The 20,271-nt window shown below is 34.8% G+C and overlaps 1 protein-coding gene across 1 annotated transcript in view; it reads left to right on the top strand.

Annotated features, from left to right (window-relative positions):
- The window catches only part of LOC133323715 (contactin-1a), a 34,704-nt gene extending 17,239 nt beyond the window's left edge, over positions 1–17,465 (top strand). Inside the window, exons 5-7 of the mRNA XM_061532639.1 lie at positions 288–417; positions 5,266–5,415; positions 17,218–17,465. Coding sequence (XP_061388623.1) covers positions 288–417; positions 5,266–5,415; positions 17,218–17,465 — 528 coding nt within the window. The remainder of the gene's footprint in view (positions 1–287; positions 418–5,265; positions 5,416–17,217) is intronic.
- Positions 17,466–20,271: the final 2,806 nt, after the last annotated feature.

Below are 20,271 nucleotides of genomic sequence, written 5' to 3'. Positions count from 1 at the left end.
CTGCTACGCACAGACAGACAGACCCCACCTCCACACGCATTCATTGCCAACATTCAATATTGTTGACAGAGCTAATGAATGGCCGGAAAGAGAACACCGAGACTGTCAACATTGTATTTAACAATAATTAACAAGATTTATTTAATGTTGGTCATTTAATTATTTATTTGCCACTTGGTTTTTATTTTTTTTACATTTTTCCTGTTTTTTTACTTCAACAATTCTGTCCTACCCCGCCTCTGAATTTTCCTTTACGGAACTCAATATTTTTTCTCTCTTCACCACAGCGACAAATGGAAGTGTATCGCCTGGAACCCAACACCACATATGAGTTTCGCATGTGGGCCAACAATCACTTGGGCAGTGGCGAAGTGGTTACAACGAATGTCACAACCCTGCCGGAAACGAAAGAAGAAGGTAAGTCCAAGCAATTTCCTTGATTGTTCGCATTACAACTATCTTTAGTTCTGTATCAAATGTATGTATATGTGTGTAGTTGTAAGGATAATGTCGTATATTTTTTATTGTTGTATTTCATTATTGTTAAGTAAGTAAATAAGTAGGTAATTGATAGTAGGGGAGTGTTTCATTTGTGAGAATAATGACACATTAAATGTGTTAAGGCTGCAATTAGCAACAAAGTTAGGTTAAGGATCATGCCTCATACGAGTATTGAAAGAGGCGAGAGGTGAATGTGGCAAATGTGAGGAGAAAAAAAATAATTCGCCAATAATTCCAGAGGGATCATAACAGTTCAAGGCGTGGAAAATTTTAAGAATATTTTTGGAGTTCTTCACGTAGATTATTTGAAGAATATTTCCAGACCGATTATTTAGCTCAAAGCATGGATTATTTAATGAATATTTCGGAGCTCTATACGTAGATTATTTGAAGAATATTATTACAGCAATAGGCGTGTACTATTTAGGCAATATTTTCGGAGCTCTAGGCGTGAGTTATTCATATAATCTTTAGAGCTCTAGACATGTTGTTAAACAACATTTTCTGAGCTCTAGCGTTATTTTTTAAAGAAATTACTTGAAGGATTAACACAGCTCAAGGCCTGGCTTTTTAAATTATTTTTTTTTTTCGAAGCTCTAGGCGTGGACTATTTATGAAAATTTTTTTTCGGAAACTTAGGTGTAATTTTTTTAAAAAATAGTTTTCCGGGTTTATGTGTGTGGCGTTGATTTTTTGTCCGGTTTTTTAAAGATATTTTCCGGATACCTATGCATGAATTTTTTAAATAATATTTTCTCAGAAGTAGGCGTGGATTTTTTTTGAAATAATATTTTCTCAGATCTATGCGTGCATATTTTTAAATAATATTTTCTCAGATCTAGGCGTGGATTTTTTAAAGAATATTTTCTCAGATCTAGGCGTGGATTTTTTAAAGAATATTTTCTCAGACCTAGACGTGGATTTTTTAAAGAATATTTTCTCAGACCTAGACGTGGATTTTTTAAATAATATTTTCTGTGATCTAGGCGTGGGTTTTTATACCCTTCACCACACTGTGGTACAGGGTATTATGTCTTTGTGCATATGTTTGTAACAGGCAAAAGGAAACCGGATAGACACATGGTTCCTTTTGAGAATATGCATAGAATCACTTTCTGAGTCGATTTACGCATGTCCGTCCGTCTGTCCGTCCATGTATTTTTGTAAACAAAGTACAGGTCGCATTTATGATCCGATTTGGATGAAATTTAGCATAGGTCACTTATTTGGCCCAAGGACGAACCCTATTGAAATTGGGAAAATCGGTTCAGATTTAGATATAGCTCCCATATATAGTTTCGTCCGATTTTATGTAAATGGTGCACCAAAGTTCCTATATATCTTTTGATTTGCACGAAATTTGGCACAGCGTAATGAATTAGGCCTAGAATGATGTGTGCTGAGTTTCATGAAAATCGGTTCAGATTTAGATATAGCTCCCATATATAATTTCGTCCGATTTTAAGTAAATGGTGCACCAAAGTCCCTATATATCTTTCGATTTGCACGAAATTTGGCACAGCGTAATGAATTAGGCCTAGAATGATGTGTGTCAAGTTTCCTGAAAATCGGTTCAGATTTAGATATAGCTCCCATATATAGTTTCGTCCGATATTACGCAAATGGTGCACCAAAGTCCCTATATATCATTCGATTTGCACGAAATTTAGCATATCGTATTCAATTAAGTCTAGAATGATTTGTGCTGAGTTTGGTGAAAATCGGTTCAGATTTAGATATAGCTCCCATATATAGTTTCGTCCGATTTTACGCAAATGGTGCACCAAAGTCCCTATATATCATTCGATTTGCACGAAATTTGGCAGAGCGTTCTGTATAAAGTGCAGAATGATTTGTGCTGAGTTTGGTGAGAATCGGTTCAGATTTAGATATAGCTCCCATATATAGTTTCGTCCGATTTTACGCAAATGGTACTACCAAAGTCCCTATATATCTTTCGGTTTGCTCGAAATATGGCACAGCGTAATGAATTAGGCCTAGAATGATATGTGTTAAATTTCCTGAAATCGTTGAAATCGGTTGAGATTTAGATATAGCTTCTTTATCTGACCAAATGAAAGAAATTAGTATAGGTTGCAGAATGACATGTTTATGGATCCAATTTCATTTTGCTGGTCCTTTAAAAATGCGATGTCTGTTAGGATTCATTTGTTGAATATACCCAAAGTGGTGAAGGGTATCATATAGTCGGCTCTGTCCGACTTTACTACTTTCCTTACTGGTTTTTTAAATAATATTATGCCAGATCTAGGCGTGTATTTTTTAAATAATATTTTCAGAGGGACTTTAATAGTTCTGTTTTCTGTCAATTAAATATTTGATATTTAAATTTGGTATGGTAAAAGTTAGGAAACCCAGAAATTCAATATTAAAAATAGATAATTTTTTAAAATTCCTTTGATGTCGTTTAAATGTTTAGACTTCTAAATTATAAAATTAATAGTTTAAGTTTTAAGTAATATTATTATAAATATAAAATACAACATAGCTATGGTCACTCTAAGACGAGCTACTACTACAAAGTGTGTATATTTAAAGGCAATTTTCGAAATTCTTAAAAGAAAGTTTTCCGACGGATTAGCAAAGCCCCAAGGTATTGATATTTGAACATAATGTCCTGAATTTCTAGTACACTTCAAGGCTTAGATTTTTAACCCCTTGAGCCCCGAATTTTTTCCGTAATCATAGACACATTTTCTGTTCACAGATTTAATGGAACTATCCTAGATAGGATATGGACAAAATTCGACATCGCTATATCCTTGCTTTCGGGAGATACAGTACATTCTTTCTGAAAAATAAAAGCCCAATATCAAGAAAACCAAATGCAAAATCGGCGAAAAAATGATTATAAGTTATTCTTTATATTCTGTTTTACAAGAATCAAAAATAATTCTGACGACAGTATTCGTATATTTCGAATACGAATAATTTGGACTGTATACACAAATTAGTACTGTACACATTTTGCCCTCTTCTCTGTATTAAAAAGCTCATAACTTTACCAAAAATTTGAATTTTTTAGACTTTCCTTGTGATATGTGTCGTCCATAATCAGGTCTTGACAGGAAATCCAATCCAGGAAATCCAAAGAATGCATATCTACTAGCTGTATAATAAATATAAGCTCTAAAACATTTTGTTGCATGTGGGCAACATTGGGCCACAAAGGGTTAAAGACAATTATCCGAGGGACTAGCCTAAGGCATGGATATTTAAAGATAATGTGCCGACTACCTAAAAGACAATTTTCCTTTGGGACACCACAGCTGAAGCCATAGATTTTTAAGGCAATTTTACGAGGGAATACCAAAGTTCTAGGCATGTATATTTTAAGACTGCTTACAAGACTATTTTTCAAATGACTACCACAGGGCATGGCAAATTTAAAGACAATTTTTCTAAGAAATGCCACAACTCAAGGCTTGGATATTTAAAAGAATTTAAAAAGCTAAAGGGGTGCATATTTAAAAAAAAATCCGAGGGTGTGCCACAGCTCAAAACGCAGATATTTAAAGTTCATTTTTCGACTTCCTCAAATGCAATTTTCCGATGGTCTATCCCAACCCAAGACGTGTATATTTTGAAATAACTTTCAGACTATTTCAAAGACAGTTTTCCGATAAACTATCAAAGCTCTAGAAGTAAGTCCACTTTTTGACTACCTCAAAGACAAATTTCTGATAGAATATAACAGTTCAAGACGTGAACATTTAAAGACAATTTTCGGAGGGACTGCCACAGCTCAAGATGAATATATTTTAAATCCATTCGCTGACTACCTCAAAGATAATTTTCGTAGGGACTGTCAAGACGTGGATAATTTGAGATCATTTTCCGACCACCTCAAAGACATTTTTCGGAGCTCAAGACGTAAAAAATTTTGAGAAAAAACTTCGAGGGACTACTAGATCTCAGAACTTGGATTTTGAAATCCATTCCCTGACTACAGCTCATGGCGTGAATATTTTAAGTCCATATTCCGAATACCTCAACGTGGATATTTTGAGACAAATTTCAAGGGACTACCATGGAAAATTTTGAGAAAAAATTTCGAGGGACTACTAGATCTCAGAACTTGGATATTTGAAATCCATTCCCTGACTACAGCTCATGGCGTGAATATTTTAAGTCCATATTCCGAATACCTCAACGTGGATATTTTGAGACAAATTTCAAGGGACTACCATGGAAAATTTTGAGAAGAAATTTCGAGGGACTACCAGATCTCAAAACGTGGATATTTGAAATCCATTCCCTGACTACAGCTCATGGCGTGAATATTTTAAGTCCATATTCCGACTACCTCAACGTGGATATTTTGAGACAAATTTCAAGGGACTACCACATTAATTTCTCAAAAATGTTCAAAACTCCCTACCTTCTGTGGAAAGGTATAACAAATTCTACGTTGTGACCAAAGCTATGTGTAGTTTTAGCATTTGCCTTTCAATGGCGAATGTTATGTTGTTGTTATTTTACAAGTATATATAAATTGATATTAATTGTTTTAAGTGTGTAACTATTTATATTGTGTATTTTTTTGTCTCTTCTATTTTCTCTTCCATACATATCCTCCACCTCTATTTTTATTTCATAACCTAACGATATTTATTTTTTTAATTTTCTTCCTTTTTTCTTCTCCTTGCCTATGTTCCTCCCTTTCCTATTTTCTTTAATCATTCCACATACCTCCACCTCTCTCTGCCCCTCTCCCTTCTTGTTTTTCTTTCTTTCTTGTAGATTTAATACGCCTTATACAACCCGATTTAGATAATTTCGATCCACGTATCTGGATTGTTGCCGTCAGTATAGTACTTGGAACCTTTGTGATATTAGCTATTGGATTATGTATAGTTCTGACCCGAGAGTGCTATCAATCATCTCAAGCCGGTACTGAACTCACACACTCAAATACAATTCATTGTGTCGCCACAGCTGATTGTAGTGATAGTGGTAGTGCCTGTGCTAGTGGTTGTGGTCGTAGTAGTCGTTGTAGTGGTCATTATCGAAATATCAATCAAAATGTTACAGCTTGCTCGCCTACTCCTTCTTCTCCTCCTCCATCTACAACTGCTCAGGCTACGCCCGCAACTATCACAAATATTTATAATAATCATCACCACCACCGACACACACAAACACTGGAACACAAAAGGGAGCAGCAACAACAACGGCATCAGGACCTCCAGCATCAACATCATCATCATCATCCATACCAGTCAAATAAAGATTCAAATCGATTCGAAACTAATCAAATCAAAAAACAACAAAACAATCAAAATCTTAATCGATTTACCAATCAATTAAAATTCAATCAAGTCCTTAATGGGGCTCTGAACTGTGGTGGTAGCGATGGTGGTGGCAGCAGCAGGAGAAGCCCTGGTGCTAAGCCACCTACGGCTACCATCGGTGGCAGTGCTTTTTGCTATAATAATCATCATCATATTGTTGTTATTGTCGATGTTGTTGATGATGGTGGTGATGCGGAGGGTGGCGAGGTTGCTGGCAATGACAATGAAATTGTTGGTGTCGATATTGTCGATGCAGTAATACTACCATCAGTGGCTACTGCCACTGCATCGCCATCCAATACCGGTGAGGTTGCCACAGATGATGTTGTTGTTGCTGCTGCCTCCGTTTAGATTCAACTACTTCTAAATGTGGGCAAATATGAATCGATTCAGACAAAAAACCAATCCACAAAAACAAACAAACAATTGTTGCTGTTACTATTATTGTTGTTATTGTTAATATATTATAATTGTTGTTATTGTTGCCAAACGCTTTTCATTATTTTGTGTGCGTGTGTGTTTTTAATTGCCTTTGGTTTTACAATCATTGTTGTTGCTGTTATTGTTGTTCGATTAATTGTTATGTTACTGTTATTTTCATTTTGTGGCAACATTTTGTGTTAGCTTTTTCTGTTGGGTATTTCTATGTAAGTGTGTGTGTGCTTAGATGCTGGTCTCGGTTTGTGTGTGAGCAAAAAATGTATGTATGTGTAAATATACTCTAACATTATTACAGCTTGTAAAAATTTGATAGCAAAATTTTAAATGAGCAAATTTAGCACAGTGTTTAGAAGTGGACAAATGGCGAATAAAAATATCTATTGAAGTCCTATGGAGGTCCCCAAAGGCGTGGATATTTAATGACAATTTTTTCGAACAACTACGAAATATCAAGGGGATTACCACATATCAAGGTGTAAAATATTTAAAGAAAATATCAAGGGATGGATATCTAAAGATAGTATTTCGAACGACTGCCACAACTGAAGGTGTGAATATTTACAGACAATATTCTGAGGGACAATCATAGCTCAAAGAATGGACATTAAAAAAAACAAATTCCATGGCATGAATATTTTAAAAAATATCCGAAAGACTATCATAGCTTCTGAATATTTAAAGTAAATTCCCGAGGGACTATCACAATTCAAGACAATTTTCCGACTATCTCAAAGACAAATTTCCGAGGGACTATCACAGCTCGATACGTACATATTTAATGACCATTTTACAAGGGATTACCACAGCTCAAGATGTTGATATTTAATCACAATTTTCCGACGACCTCAATGACTATTTCCAAGGGACTGTCATAGCTCAAGACAATTTTCAGAGGGACTGCAGCTCCTGAGGTGGATATTTAAAGACAATTTCCGAGGGACTACCAAAGCTCAGAGCGTGGGCATGTAAAGACACATTTCCGCAGGAGTACCATAACCCAACTCTTTGATATTTAAAGACAATTTTCTGACTACATAAAATAAGGACTACCACAGTTCCTGGTATGGAAGACTACCTCAGCTCAAGTAGAGGATATTCACGGTCATTTTTGAGTGTATCCACATCTCAAGACGTGGATAATTTAAGAAAATTTATCGAAGGACTGCCGTAGCTCAATGTATGGATATTTAAAACTAATTTTCTACGGACTACCACAGCTCAGGATTTGGATATTTAAATACAATTTCCAAGGGACTACTACAGCTCAAGGCATGGATATTTAAAGATAATTTGTTGACTACCTAAAGACAAAATTCCGAGGGAGTACCACAACTCACGACCGGAATAATTAAAGACAATTTCCGGCGCCCTGAAATGAGGATTACCACAGCTCCACAATTTTCCGAAGGACTAACACAGCTCAAGGAACTAACATTTAAAGGACATTTTTGAAGTGACTCCACGTCTCAAGACGTGCATATTAAAAAAAAATTACCGATGGAATACCATAGCTCAATGTATGGATATTTAAAAATAATTTCCCATGGTCTACCACAGCTCAGGATGTGAATATTTAAAGACAAATTTCCCAGGGAACATAAGGCATGGATATTTAAAAACAATTTTCTGACTACCTAAAAGAAAATTTTCCGAGGGAGTGCCATAACTCAAGTAGTGGATTTTTAAAGATAATTTTCAGACTCCCTCAAAAAAGGACTACCACAGCTCCTGGTGTGGATATTTAAAGGCAAGTTTCTGACTACATAAAAGTCAATTTTCCGAGAGACTACCACAGCCCAAGAAGTAGACATTTCAAGACCATTTTTTGGAATAATTCCATATCTCAAGATTCAAAATAGAAAATTTATATAAGGACTTCCGCAGCGCGTGGATAATTAAACGCAGTATTCTGAGGGACTATCATAGATCAAATAGTCACATTTAAAGACAATTTTTTGACAACTTAAAAGACAATTTTCCGAAGAGCTTCCACAGTTGAAGACGTGAATATTTAAAGACAATTGTTCGACTACCTGGAAGAAAGAATACCACAGCTCTTGGGTGGATATTCAAAGATAATATTCAGACTACCGAAACTATAATTTTCCGACGAACTACAGCAGCTTGTGGTAGCATATTTTAAGACACTTTTTAGAAGGACTACCACATCCCAAAGCGTAGATATTTGAAGGCATTTGTCGAAGGACTACCATAGCTTAGAGGTGGATATTTAAACGCAACATTTCGACAACCTGAAAGACATTTTTTCCGAAGAATTACCACAGCTCAAGGCATGGATATTTAAAGAAAATTAATAGAAAGACAATTAATCGAAGGACTAACACAACTCGACTTGGATATTTTCAGATAATTTGTCGAAGGACTACCATAGTCTAAAGTGTACAATTTTAGAAGAAAAATTTCCTAATTTCTGAAAGTATGAAATTTGTCTTTAAATATCCACTTCATTTTTTCCATAAACAACCACAGCTCAAGGCGTGGATATTTTAAGACAATTTTTGGGGGGAATACCTCATTTCAAGGCGTAAATATTATAAACGATCTTCAAATTTAATAAAGTCCTATAAATACCCCTCTATTTGCAGAAGTCTCATACAAGTCAAAAAATGGACCTATATTAAAAAATTGTCGACAACCCGAAATTTCAAATTACAGCCACATTGATTAGAAAATGCGACTAAAATCTTTAAAATATCAAAAACGAGGTGGGACTTTTATATAGAGGGCTATGGTAAACCATGTACCTTTACTGATCATTTTTCAGCGAAGATATATTTTATTCACTATGCAGCCCGAATGCTTACTTGTATTGAAAATTACCTTTCCAAAGTGGCTAAACCGCAAAACCAAATTTCCAAGTTATACATATCTAAAATATTACGATTCCTCTCATTTCTTCAACAGAATTTTATTCGAATATGATTTCTTGAGTTTTCAACATATATGTCAAGGTCCTATCAACGGAATAACAAATTTAATATACCCAACACCCTATTTAGGATGGTATAAAAATATATTTCTATATTTAAAAGGTCCATTGAAGGTCATTTATCTGTAGAAACTTTTCTACCTAGTTATACCCTAAGCCTTATGGCTAATGAGGGTATATACACTTTCCCTACGACAAAAATGTGCCTTATAGACATATCGATTTTAGACCCCGTGTGTCTTTGGGCGAAATCAGTCGCTGTAAATGTACGCCCGTATATCAGTCTATGATGAGCCGACGCCTATGCCCATTACAAAGTGTAACGGGAGAAAACTATGAGGAATGATGCACGGTGTTGACTCTTCCGTGGTTCGAGGTGAACTCATTTTATTTAAAATATCTTCTTAATTGTAAACCTACATATTAATACATAAAACTACAATGCATTTCAAATGCGCACATTGAACGTGTAAATAGATTTGGATTTGGACACATTTATGGTCTCTATTTATGATCACCCAATCCTATGATTTCCCTAAATGACATGCTGTGTGTGCGACTGCCCATGACACAATAAATAGGTAGTCCATTTGGCGCAGCTGATGTCTCGATAACTGTCAAAGTGCGCAATTTCTACTTGAATTCGATGTGCAATGTTGCCAACCATGTGAAACATTATAAGGAACATTTTGTTTTGATACATCACCTTATTATTGCATCATGGCACTGCCTATCTAAATCGCAGTCATTAGCACCCACAACATGAGGGATATAAATAACATATTTTATGATTTACATTAAAATAGAACTCATAGAAAGCAAATATTTTCATTAGACTGTCTGACTCCAAGTAAAAGCTCTTACGTACAGTTCACTAACTGTACAGTCTATCTGTATGTCTGGCACCCAAACTTTGCGCATCAATATTTGTACCAAAGTTTGAAAATAGGGGATATTGATCCACTCCCTCCGCTACGTCCCAACAAAATCGTAAAAATTTTGGGAATGGTGTATCCGATTTGAACCAACCTAATATTTTATCCAAGCCAGTAAAACAGTTTATGATGAGATATTTTGGTTCACTCATTCCATAATTACCTTCCCACACAACTTTTAAAAAATGATGTTTGCATATGAATGCATCTAATCGAATACCCTATCAGGATAAGAGTATACTATAATCTTTTTATATGTCATGGGCTCTTGTCTTTTGCTTGTTTTCTATGGATTATAGATCTTCCAATAAAACTTGACTTGTATTCGAATCCGTTAATACTAAACACTGTGCAATTGTGTTCAACCATTTGTCCTCCGAAACCCAAAAGACATAAATTCAAGCTGACAAAATAAAATCATCTATGTGTAAATATGTTCATTGCTGTGAAAAAGTTAGTATTTTAAAAATTTATATATGTGTGTATGTATGTTGTATATTCATAATTATGCATATTTGTTCTGACGTATTATTATTTAGAAAATAGCAAATCTCTCGAGAACATTATAAAATATTCATCATTTTTAATAATAAATATAATGAGCATTTGGAACACTTAATTAAACGAAGTTATAAGCGAACGTACGATTTTTTTATGTTTTAAAATGCTACATATTAAATATTAATAAGCATTTGTAAAAAGGGTTAATATAACAGTGGATATACCCATACATACGACCATAATAAGGGACCGTAATGCAAAAAATGTAGTTACCGTTGTATTAAATTCAACGGCGGCTGATTATATGTACCCGATTTAATCGGAAATGGCTTCCACCATGCTCGTGTGTGTGTGTGTTTTTTTTTTTTGTCATGGGAGCGACATTAGATCCCCGAATGCCTGCTCCGAACCCTACTGGTTCAAACCTTGGTTCTGTAGTGTTTGCCAGAACCGCATCCACCATAGATCCAGACCATAGATCCATCTCTGTGAAATGCAATGGATGTAGAGAATGGGTGCATTTTCGATGTTCTCTGGATCTGGATTAAACCGCATCCAGGAGATCTTCTAAAGGAGTTACATCGTTTCTCGTCGGTATACGAGACATCCCCGCAGTCTCCTCAACAGCAAAACACTTAACACCACATATTGTTGTTCTACGACTAGAAAATCCATCATTCTTGTAGATCAACAGCGATGGTCTCTGCAACAAGATCACTGGAATTGTGGAGTTTATGAGTCATCATGGTCGATGAGATCCAGGAAACAAAACTGACCGAGAACTGCGGCTTACAGCGTTTCTAGAATTACAATGTTGTTTGGAAGGATTGTACCAGAAGCGGAGGTGGGGGACTTGCATTCTTGTTACACCATTCTGTCCAGAACAGACTCGGCTCAGACCACCTTACTATCATCCTATCCGTCAACAGGCCATCGACTTTATTACCTCCGAACACGATACTTTCTTGAACCATGGGAAACCTGATTTACCAATCACCAATTCAGAGAGCTGTCCGTTCCCTCAAATCCTCGGGAAACTGAGAGAAATGTACGTAAAATTATCACTACTGCTCGCCATCATTAGGAAGTTATTAGACGCAGAAAAGGACCAGAGGGGTACAGCGATGACTGAGCAAATTTGTTAAGTTGTTGATAAGGATGGCACCACGAGGATATGATGATATTGCCACAGTTCGCCAGACAGTACCATACCCCCATCTGGCCCGACTTTATTACCTCTGAACGCCATACTTAATGAGGATACCGCCACGAAGATAAGTGGAGATTGCCACAGTTCGGCAGACATTACCATTGTGGCACTAGATAAATGGCATAATCTGACAACCCTTTATTTCATTTAGCTCTGATCACCTATCTATCATCGTCTTCGCCAACAGCCACCCAACTTTATTACCTCTGATCGCCATATTTTCTTGAACCATGAGAAAGCTGATTTATCATGATGTCGTACGACCCCTGAAGACCCAACAGAGAAATCTCTGTTCTGAAATCTAAGAAAAAGTGGCTAAACCGCCTGAAGCAATGCCACATTGACACCGGAAGAAGTAAATTTTGGACAATGGATAAACCACTTTCGAATATTGGAAGAAAGGATGACAGGACGGCTGTCACATTTAACGGCGTAACTGTGACAGATTTGAAGAGGTGTGTTATAACAACCGAGCACATTGCTTGGTATTTTTTACATTGAGCAACCCGAGGGTGGCAAGGCGAAAATGAGAGATTATAGGATGTACCACCACAAATTCGGAAGGAGGGCGTCCCAGATGCCATAAAAATGTTAAGTCGTCCAAAGCGTTGGACCCGGATAGAATATCTATGATTATACATAAGCAGATGTATAAACCCGGAATTGAGTACTTAGCATCGGCCCTAAACTTGTCGTTATCCACCCACATAGTTCCTGAAGACTGGAAAATAAACAGTGTAGTCCCGCTACTGAAGCTTGGCAGGGATGCCAGCATGGGTGAATCATACAGGCCTGTCGCCAGTAGCAAAGACAGCACAACAACAGCATTACTCGCCAATTCCACACACATTATCATAAGACTTAACCAAAAAAGGCCGTGCAACCGAACAGTTATGGTGGCACTTGACCTATTGAAGGTCTTCGATACCGCCAACCTTGCCAAGCTGTTCGATGAAATAGAAAAGACAAATATTCGACCGTGTTTGAAACGTTGATAATCAACTATGTTTGTGGAAGCCAGACGTATGTTGAATTCAGAAACAGGAAGTCCAAACCCCGTAGGGTGGAACAGGGTGTACCCAAAGGAGGGGTCATATCTCCGTAATTGTTTAACCTCTCTGAAATTATACAACCACCGGACAGAATAGAGATCGTAAAGTATGTGGTTGATTGTACGATCATGGCGCCAGGTTCCATTGTTGATGCCAATTTTGAGAATTAAAACTTCTACATAGCTGAAAAGTAGAAACAAGATCCTCAAGTCGCTAGCCGGCAGCACTTAGGGCACTGACAAAGAAACCTTGTCGACTTCTTATAAAGCAATAGGCTTTATTAAATAGGTCAGTGATAAGCTATGCAACACCAGTTTGTTTTGCGAATGTAAGTGATACGCAGTGGAAGAATATCCAAACCTGCCAGAATGCTATCCTGTGATCTGTAACAGGGTATCTTCCCATGACGCCAGTAGATTATCTTCCCGTGGAGACGAAGATCTTATCCGTCCATCGACACAACTATATGTTGTCAATACAGTACTTGATTGGGTTGTATCTCCGTGAACCTTATGGTAACAACTCCCCCGCCCAGACACATTAGGGAAGATCTCCGTGCTGTAGAGAGAGAAAGGTCCAAAGGTATAATCGTGATCAACAATCCTTTCAAGTGGAGCTATATCGTGTGAATACCATAATTGGAGATCACACTTCATCCATCGCAGCAGATGAGAAGCAGCTGCCCCGACATACACGAGTTGTCTTAGTTCAACTAGGATCAGGATGGTGCAACCGCCTGAATTCCTAATGGGCAACAAGAATTGAATTGGTTTGATAACTAACACATGTCCTGCATGTGGACTAAGACCACACGACACGTTGCAGCTTTTCAATTACCCAGCTTTGCCGAACTCCATATGGACACAACCCATTCAAGTTGCAACATTTTTAAATATGGAGATACAGGAGACGACAATCCATAACCCATAATATTATGTATTTTATTGCTATTTTTTAATAGTCATTGGTCTCATATCGAGCAACAACTTGGATTCGTTACGATTTATCACCCGAAATCATATGACTCGATAGAGTTCTGTTATTCCGAAACGAACATGTTGAAAATAACTTATCCGGAAAAGGAACTATCGGCATTTCAATAAAAAGTCCCTTTTCCGAGTTTCCTGCTAGCCGGGAACCATCTGTGTAACAATAGTTGTCTGACGGCATTTGTGTTAGGGTTCCGCTGTCAGATTATCTGGACTTTCTGCAGCCAGCACACTAGCAACGCGTGTTTCAGTATTGGTCTAATAACGCCATTATAGATTCAGTGTATCATCTTTGAATTGAATAGGGTTTCAATTTCGTCATTATCGACAGCTTCTACGATATCTACGCACACAGCTTAAGTATACATTTTCGTATCGAAGGTGTTTCCAATGTGATGTACCACATCATGCGAAGAGGTTTGCCTAGATAATTGAAAAATATCGAAAGGCTTCAGAATAGTGTGTACACCTTAGGCTGTAAATTTTCTTGTTCAATTTTGTCGCGATAATCCAATTTTTACTAATTCATTATTTTTTTATGTGGGGGAAAAATTAGTTGGGCGCCAAGACATGACTCTACGGCATTTGACCCATCAATAACACGTAGAAGAAAAGAAGAACTCATCAAAGTAGTGTCAAACTTTCCACATGAAAGCCGATCTCTTTTTAACTTTCTATCTTATAGAAATATCTTCTTCTTCATCATAATACAAAATCAACAGCAACAATTAAAATCACAATAAAAATCATGTTCTAATTTTGCATTAAGATTTAATTCACAATAAACCTATTTCCTACGTTTAATTTTAGAAATAGAATTTGCACTGAAAGCGGTTTAAGTCGACGCCATCGTCGTTGAAGGTAGTGTTGAAGAACGACAACCAAATATGGACAATCTGTCAAAACTTTCTAATCTTATTTTATTTATTAATTTCATTTTTTTCTTCGTCCAGCACTAGTAATAAGGAATTTAAAACTAAACAAAATTTGTTTTGAATTGATGCTTTAAAGTGGAGCATGGCATAATTAAACAAGGTAGTCTCCTGCAATCATATGTTTCCAATTTTTTCAAAAATTTGCCTTTGACAGTATTCAGCTTTCAAAATTTAAATGAAAATATCTTCCTTCGAAATGTACGTATGTGTTCAAAATATTTTGAAGTTCCCTGCCTCTAAAACTTGTAAATATAAGATGTGACAACAATGGCCAAATCTTGAGAGCAATGTTTAGGTTTAGAAAATATATTTAATTTATTGAAAATATGCCAATCAACATACAGGAAATTTCATGGAATTCATTTTTCATATTATTTAAAATTAATAGATCCAAATTAAAAAGGATTGCAATCATTAAATTCTCAAATAAGACTACCTTCTGTAATTATGCCATGATAGTGGAGAAAGATATGATCAAGGACTTTTAATAAGGTTATCCTGGAAGATCAGCTGATTCTTATGTTTGCTGTCAAAGAACATTATTGTGAATTGATTTGACATTATGTGAACGTAAAGAATGTCAACATTTTTGATATTGAACTTGAAAAATAACAGCTGTTTTACGCTATCTGAGTGATCTTAATCATGGGCTTTGCAGATTTAATAAAGTAGGCGCGTCAGCACAGCTGTAGGTACAATTAAATGTCAAAAATATTGTTGTAATTTGAAACCAAAAAATAAGAACAGAATTATAAGTGAAAATCTCAGAATTTTGAAGATTAACATTTTCAAAAAGAAATTTTGTAATCAAATCTTATTTATCGGTTCTTTTTTTGATGATGTCTCGATTAGGAATGTTTCGATTTTTGCTTCTAATCAAAAAGTCGATTTTGGACTTTTCGATTTTTGCCTTAGACTAAAAAGTCGACTTTTCGATCTTGTCAAAACTGTTCAAAATCGACTTTTACTTATTTCTGCAAAATCGACTAAAAATTTGATTTTTTTATGAATTATTGTGAACAGATACAGTAAAGTTCCGGAAAGTGAAATTTTTGGGCAATTTGAGCTTTGTGATAAAAAACCAAGTATATATGAAGAAAATCGAAAGTCGACTTTTCGATTTTTTCCTAGATGAAAAGTCGACTTCGACTTTTAGACTTTTCAAGAAGTCGATTTACTTATCCCTAGTCTCGATTAACTGTCAAAGTGCGTAATTTCTACTTCAATTCGATGTGCAATGTTGCCAACCATGTGAAATGTTATAAGGAAAAATTTGACAGATGGTTAAGACAAAAACAAAGGTTTTTGTTTTGATACATCACCTTATTATTGCATCATGGTTGTAATGAATTGCTAATGCGGTTACCTTAAAAAATTTAGCTTGGACAAGCTTCATTGAGTTGCATTCCATTCCTATTAAAAAGTTCACCCAGGATGATCAGCTGCAAATCAGCTGATTCCCAAATTTGCTGTCAAAATACATTATTGTGAATTGACTTAATAATAGACCACGGTAACATTGTATTATAAAGGAAATTACCAATTTATAAAGGGAAATAATTTATATTATGCCAACATGGCATGTCATGCTTCAATGTGTGTCCTCCATTTAGATCCTTTTATTTGTACAATACTTTAAGCATCAGTTTGAAAAATATAATTGGGTTTTAAAATATTTTTTCATATATTTTTCTATTTATTGTAAATATTTGAATTTGTATTTTTTTCTTTTGTGCCTCTCTTTCTCTAGCGCATCAGGCGCAAAATTGCAATCACATCCGTAGGGAAACAATTTGAAATAATTATAAATATTTATATATAAATACATATATTACTTATAACGCTACTACTACTATATGTTTAAATGTTCAATGTTATGCTTTGAGTTTGAAAATGTCAATTTATTATTAATAATAATAAAAAATCATTACAATAAATTACGCCAAACAATCAAGCTTTTTATGTGTTTCATGGCAATGACAAATGGAGTTACACAATATTTCTATAACTGTATCTCTCTCTCTTTCTCTGTCTGTGTCTTTTTCTTTCTTTTCTCATTCTTTGTTTTCTCTTTCTCTCGGTCTTTTCACTTCTAACTGCCTGTCTAATTTCATTTATTTTGTTTTCTATCACTTAAATACAACTCTGAAATCCTACTCTGTGGGCTTTATCACCGCTGCCATTGTAAATGATCGCTTTATTATTGGCCACACCAAAAAAAAAATAAAAAATCAACTTGAAATAAATCTTTTTTAAAACCATTTATTTATTTTTCTTCTAATCCCCTTTTTTTCTAAATCAACTAAAATCCCCACTATTTCCCCACCAATACCTCTTTTTCCCCCTTTCTCTCTTTTCTTGTCTTCATTCAACTTGTCTTTCCTCTAGAATTCGAAAATGGTTGGGATAGCATTGAATTAATACCGAACATTATCTTAAATCCTGGTTTCTCCGAAACGGAAGATGGCCAATCACCGCCCATTACAGCCGTTCCCCTGCCCACATTCACCCGCACCATTGTGTTCGGCGACGAAAGCGACAGCTGTGAATCGGAATCGGATCATGAACCGCGCATGGAGAAATTCAAACGTAAGTTATCGGTATTCTTTACAGATCCCACCATCAAACGTATTTGAGAAACGTACAAACCAAAGTCTAGAATATTGAAAATGTTGAATTTCAATTTGTTGTTATTTATTTAGTAAATTGTTAAATTATTTTCTAAAACATATGAAAAAAAAAATAATTTATATTTTGTTTCGAAAAATCGATGTAAAAAATTAACCCAAACCGAAATCCCAACAATAAATTTTAGCATAGATAATAAAAAAAAAATAAAATAAATAAATTATCAAAATGAAATGTGCTTATGGTTAAAATTGTTATAAACAAATATATATAAATACAGATAAATAAAAAAATATATACACACAAGAATATATAAATTATTTAAATTTAAGAATTTGTTATAAAACCAAACGAGCTTTTGTTACAAAATAAAATTGAAAAGAATATATTAAAAAAATGAATAAAAAAATGGGATTTAAGAAAATATATAGAAATATATTAAATTAAGAAAAAGAACTCGCAAGTTAAAGCTTAATGCAAACATTTTTGAAATATATTATTTTGATTCGAATAATAAACACTAATATATTTTTTTCATTTTATAAATTTAAACACATTTTTCTTTTAGATGCCTTTTAAAACATAATACACAGTATCAATTTGATTTGTGATCTATCACGTTCGTCATTCATCAGGATAAAACAGGCGACAGTCCAAACTAATAGTGTGTACTCACCTTATATAGTATATTTTGAGCGCAGATCTCTGATTTTATGTACATTTTATAAACACATTATCGCGTATTCCCCCTGGATATTTTCTTATAAATTATTTTGTTAAAATGCATTTTGTCGAGTCTTTACGGTTTCTATGTCTTTGGCACAATAAACAGGAACTCCATTTAGAACAGCTGACTATCCGATTAACTGTCAAAGTGCATAGTTTCTAACATGGCACATTAAATAGCAGCTAATGACTCGATTGACTGTCAAAGGGCGTAATTTCTACTTGAATTCGATATGCAATGTTGCCAACCATGTGAAATATTATAAGGAACAATTTGACAGTTGGTCAAGACAAAAGGTTTTTGTTTTGATACATCATCTTATTATTGCATCATGGTTTGTACTTGTATCCGACGTGCATTGTTAGACAAAAAAATTATTAGATACAATTTGACAGATGGTCGAATAAAAAAAAAAAAAGATGTTTTTGTTTTGATACATCACCTTAGTCATGATGCAATAATAAGGTGATGTATCAAAACAAAAACCTTTGTTTTTGTCTCGATTATCTGTCAAAATTTTCCATATAATATTTCAAATGGTTGGCAACACTGCACATCGAATTCAAGTATAAATTACCCACTTTGACAGTTAATCAAGACATCAGCTGCGCTAAATGGACTACCTATTCATTGTGCCATGACCTTAGTATTGCATCTTGCTGACAGCAATGCATCAGCACAGCTGAGCCCCGAATTTTTTCCGTAATCATAGAACAATTTTCGGTTCACAGATTTAATGCAACTATCCTATATAGGATATGGGCGAAATTTGACATCGCTATATCCTTGTATTCGGGAGATACAGTACATTCTTTCTGAAAAATAAAAGACCAATATCAAGAAAGTCAAATGCAGATTCGACGAACAAATCATTTTAAATTATTCTCTATATTCTGTTTTACAAGAATCAAAAATAATTCCGATGACAGAATTCGTACATTTCGAATACGAAGCGATTTAAATAATTTGGACTGTATACACAAATTAGAACTGTACACATTTACCAAAAATTTGAAATTTTTAGATTTTTCTTGTGATATGTGTCGTTCATAATAAGGTCTTGACATAGGAAATCCAAAGAATGAATACCTACTAGCTGTATAATAAATATAAGCTCTAAAACATTTTGTTGCCTGTGGGCAACATTGGGCCACAAATGGTTAAAAAATAAACGAATTACAAATGAAAATCTTAGAATTTTGACATGGTACAATTATAAAAGGTAACAGCAAATCCTAGCTGATTTGATTCCAACGTAATACTAGTGTCAATATGAATTTGACAAATTATGTTTTTAAAAATCACCCAACAGGAAAACTGGGAACGTAGACAATTTCAAATTGTTCTTTATTAAATATGCTCCCGTATTCAATTTACTCAATCTGCCTGCTGGGAAAGTTTGAGGAAGCAAATCTTTCTTCATGGAATAACTCGCAATTCCCTGCCTTTTCATATGTGTTACACATACAAGTGACAATGGCTCAATTATAGGAAAGACGTGGAAGCGATAGAAATATAAATTTGATAGATTTTCATTCATGTTTTTCAAATTTTATTTTGAGGATTCGGAAATATTTCATTTTTAAATATAATTTGTTTGTTTACATTTTTCTGTCAAATGACATTGACACTAGTATAACTTACAACAACAAATTTCCATGTGGTTGTTGTATCGTTTGTTGTACAACAACACTTGCTGTTACCTTTTATTATTATACCATGGAATTTTGAGAAGCTTGTTCGGAACTACATTTTTTATCCTTTTCTAAATACAGTTTTTTTTTAAAATCTTATGAATCGTCAGTTTTTACCAAAAAATTTTTGACATATCATTGTACTACAAGTGTTTCATGGCCCACTAAACAGGTCGTATAAAAAACGAATATTATCGGTCATTTAATCCCTCCAAATGTCAAATTTTTTGTTTACGTTTTTACACGATTAATAGTGCGTTTACAACATCTCGGATTACGTTAACCCAGTGGGTTAAAATTGTCAATTCCTTTAAATATATTTCAAATAAATTCTCATAACGAAGGTTAACCCGGAAAAAAGTTCTAATGTAAATGCCGTTTAAGTCAAAATTG

The sequence above is a fragment of the Musca vetustissima genome, unplaced genomic scaffold, assembly GCF_032173495.1.
Source record: "Musca vetustissima isolate MV318-11 ecotype Yass unplaced genomic scaffold, APGP_CSIRO_Mvet_v1 utg90833, whole genome shotgun sequence".
Lineage (NCBI taxonomy): Eukaryota > Metazoa > Arthropoda > Insecta > Diptera > Muscidae > Musca > Musca vetustissima.
This window is presented reverse-complemented; position numbering and strand designations above follow the sequence as displayed.